Source organism: Aplysia californica, unplaced genomic scaffold (assembly GCF_000002075.1).
Source record: "Aplysia californica isolate F4 #8 unplaced genomic scaffold, AplCal3.0 scaffold00037, whole genome shotgun sequence".
NCBI classification, from domain to species: domain Eukaryota; kingdom Metazoa; phylum Mollusca; class Gastropoda; order Aplysiida; family Aplysiidae; genus Aplysia; species Aplysia californica.
The window spans coordinates 500482-504186 of NW_004797307.1; the positions used below are offsets into that span (position 1 = coordinate 500482).

A 3705-nucleotide genomic window follows, 5' to 3' on the forward strand; every position below is an offset into this window, starting at 1 on the left:
GAGAACGATAATTGTTTGAAAGGAAAGAAGGAGTCCAACAGCCCGTCTTCCAGCTTCCATTGTCCGTGACCAGAACGCATGTCCTGAGAGTGCCAACCCACTAGATCCGGCTTCCAGCCTTTTTTCCTTCCTGCGCCCTTTCGATAAAACATTGAAACGGGTGAAAATCGAATGAAAGCTGTGTTCCACTCGATTTGAATCCGTTTCGACGTTTGACTACGCGTCAGGAATATGCTCAGTGTACAATAATGACGTGAAGAGGTTGCAAACAATTTTGCTACTGTGATTAAAAAGAAAACGATCTAAACGGAGACGTTTTTGGGTGCATCCAATATTTAAAGAAAGAGACGTTTATGGCGAGTACCACCATCTGTTAGATCAAATTCTAAGTGAAAGAGAGAAATGTCTTCCTTACATTCGAATGGAGCCAGAGACGTTCTTCTTGAAATGGTTGGACCACACATAACAGAGAACAACAAGGAAGAGAAAAAGTCAGTGGTGTTATTGGGAGAAGGCTTGATGGGAAAGGAAGGAATAACGCGGCCTGTCTGTATTTAAAACGGTGACCCTGTGACATACTCCTTGTCTGCCAGATACAAGGCGGGTAGATTTTAGTGCTGCGCTAAAATGTTTCGTTTCGATAAAAAGCTGTATTCACCTCCGGATCTGAAACGGAAGACGAAACGGATGCAGTAGGCCACTAATGTTTAGTTAAAGAGCCGATCTATTGCCTTCCGATGACAGATCAAGGGTCAACTGCCTGACACGAACTGAAAACAGATCTAGTGGGAGGGCACTCTTAGTGAGTTACTGAGTTAGGGAACAGTCCATAGGTTGATCCTCACATAACTGTACACAGCTTTCGTGGCACTTCGCTACCTCAGAATTACAAAGTTCTATCTGCTCAATACCTAGTTTTGAGATATATGAGTTTCACATCACGTAAAGCTTTTTCGAATTCAATTATTTGAACATCTTGATAATGACTCAGAATAATCTTACGATTTTGATAGAGCAGATAAAGCATTTGATTTCTCATCTCATGGTCAAACTAACTCAAAATGGCCCAAAATGTCAGACAGAACTTTGAAATTCTGAGGAAACGACTGGGCAGAGGCCAAGGCCCGAAAACTGATTGATAAACGACGACAACAGCGGTGACAACAATATCAGAACAAACAAAAACAGCGACAGTAACAACAACAGCAGCAGCAGCAGCAGCAGCAGCAGCAGCAGCAACAGCAGTAAATCCAACGACAATGACAAGAAAAGAAACAACAGCACTAACAACACAAACAACCATGACAACAATAACAGTGCAGTAACTAATACACCAGTAACAGTAAAAAACAGAATCATCAGCAAAACACGAGTAACAATAACAGCAGAAACATCAATTACAATAACAGCTACAATATTAAAAAACACAACAACAACAGCATCAACGGCAATTGCAATAGCAACAGCAACAATAATCATAACCTCAGCAACAGCCATTACAACAATAGTAACAGCAACAGCTATAAACAACAACATAAAACAGCATAGCAACAGCATAACAACAACAGCTTAAAACAGCATAGCAATAGCATAACAACAGCAGCAATGCTACCAACACCACCACCACCACCACCACCAATAACAACAACAACAACACAAACAACAACAACAACAAAAACAACAGCAACAAAAACAACATTATAATAAAATACTCACAGTTGCCCACCCGGAAAGGTGGTACTCCAAGTCTCATGATAGCCACAATGCCCACGATAAGGATCGGCCATAGTATCTCCAGCACCAGGACTCCCTACAAAAACGAAAGGGGGGAAAAAGCACTGTAGTGTTTCACAAAAATTACACACTCGTCTTATTCTTTAAGATAAGATAAGATAAGATAAGATAAGATAAGATAAGATAAGATAAGATAAGATAAGATAAGATAAGAAAAGAAGATAAGATAAGATAAGAAGATAAGATCAGATGAGAGGAGATGAGAGGAGATGAGAGGAGATGAGAGGAGAGGAGAGTTGACGAGAGGAGAGGAGAGCAGAGGAGAGGAGAAGGGATGAGATAAGATAAGACACATTTTCATTGTCCAGACGCAGGCTTTTCCGAGGGCTCTCGTGGCCTAGAGGTTAAGGAGTTTGCCTCTCATTCAAAGGTCCCGGGTTCGAATCCAGGTAGCGACGGAAAAACACTAACCATAAAAAAGAAAAAGAAAACTTGTTCAAGTGTGTGAACAGTTTAATCCCTCTCACCTTCTGACTACCAGGGGTACTAAAGATAGGCTAGATCGTGGCGTGTAATACCAAACCAGTCTTATGTTACGCTGCAGACTGACTGGAGGCCAAGTTTGTCCCAGAACTGTTAATTATTGGTCCAACTGTACGTGGTATAGCCTCGTTTGTCAAATAACCATGGTCTTTGCTGTTGTTGTTAGCTTTTTTCTTTTTCCTTTGTTTGTTTGTTTGTTTGTTTGTTTGAATTATACATCTTTTTTTCAGTTTGCGCAAAGCACCGCCTTTTTTAATAAGTGCTTTACGGCGCTCGCACCTGCATAAGGTCATTCGAGCGCGCGGGACACATTAAACACTTTCAGTTTGGTAGGACATTCTGAATTTTGCCCTACCATAAGATCAGGGGTGTGCCTGAAGGACAGAAGTAAAAATGAGCCAAGGAGTAGCAGTAGAAAGGCTGCAGAAAGAGTCAGGAGCCCAGAGGAGGGGGCACAGGAGGTGAAGGGGTGGGGGCAGAAAGATGAGACGAAAGCAGACGACAGAACAGTGTTAGAGAGTAGGAAAGGAAGTGAACGGAGACAATTTTAGAGAAGAACATTTTTGGGTTACTACCCGGATTCGAACCCTGGACCTTTGAATGAAAGGCCAACACCTTAACCCCTAGGCCACGAGAGCTCCCAGTCGTAAAACTCCTAGTTTCTACATAATTTAAAAACAAAAATAAGCCTTTCTCCTTTCCTCTATGCACCCCCTATCGCCTTCAGGCAAATCTTCTCGTTCTTGGCCAAGTGCTGATTGTACAACATTTTCCAACTTATATAAAGGATAATGTAATACTGCTGGCAGCTGCAGCCTATTCAAAATTATAGTGCCAAATTCGGGGATACTAGGGAACAAAACGTCACGTTTGAAAAAAAAAAGATCTTTATACTGGACCACAGATCGTGCCTCGCTTGATGTTAACATGCCCTATCAAAATGTTCCTTTTTTCAGACAGTTCAAGCTCTCTGTTTATTCACCGAAGCATTTCGACATCTAGATGATTTTTCTTACCTACCGTGGATGAGCGCAGAGGGATAATGACGCCATTCAAGTTTTCAAAGATGGCAGAAATTTATTTTTGTTCGTTTTTTGTTCGTTTCTTTTTTTGTTGCGCCTCATATAATGTGAAATTCCTTGTTCCACAATCTCAGAGAAGCAACTCATCTAAAAAGCCAACTTTCAAGCGATTGCTAAAGGTTCATTTGTTTAATTAATGTGTTAACGTAATTGTTATCACTGATGTCCTGATGCAAATGTAATTCATGTATGGCTGAGAAAGTTCTTTTCCGTGTGGTGGAATAGGTTTTTTTTTCGTGCATGTGAAATGTTTTACGCGGCGCGCGCGCGCGCGCGTGTGTGTGTGTGTGTATGTGTGTGTGTGTGTGTGTGTGTGTGTGAGAGAGAGAGAGAGAGAGAGAGAGAA

At 41.5% G+C, this 3705-nt stretch overlaps 1 protein-coding gene across 1 annotated transcript in view; it reads right to left on the reverse strand.

Annotated features, from left to right (window-relative positions):
* The window catches only part of LOC101860234, a gene marked incomplete in the record, with an annotated part of 177628 nt that overhangs the window by 125443 nt on the left and 48480 nt on the right, over nucleotides 1-3705 (reverse strand). Inside the window, 1 exon segment of the mRNA XM_035973942.1 lies at nucleotides 1717-1810. Coding sequence (XP_035829835.1) covers nucleotides 1717-1810 — 94 coding nt within the window.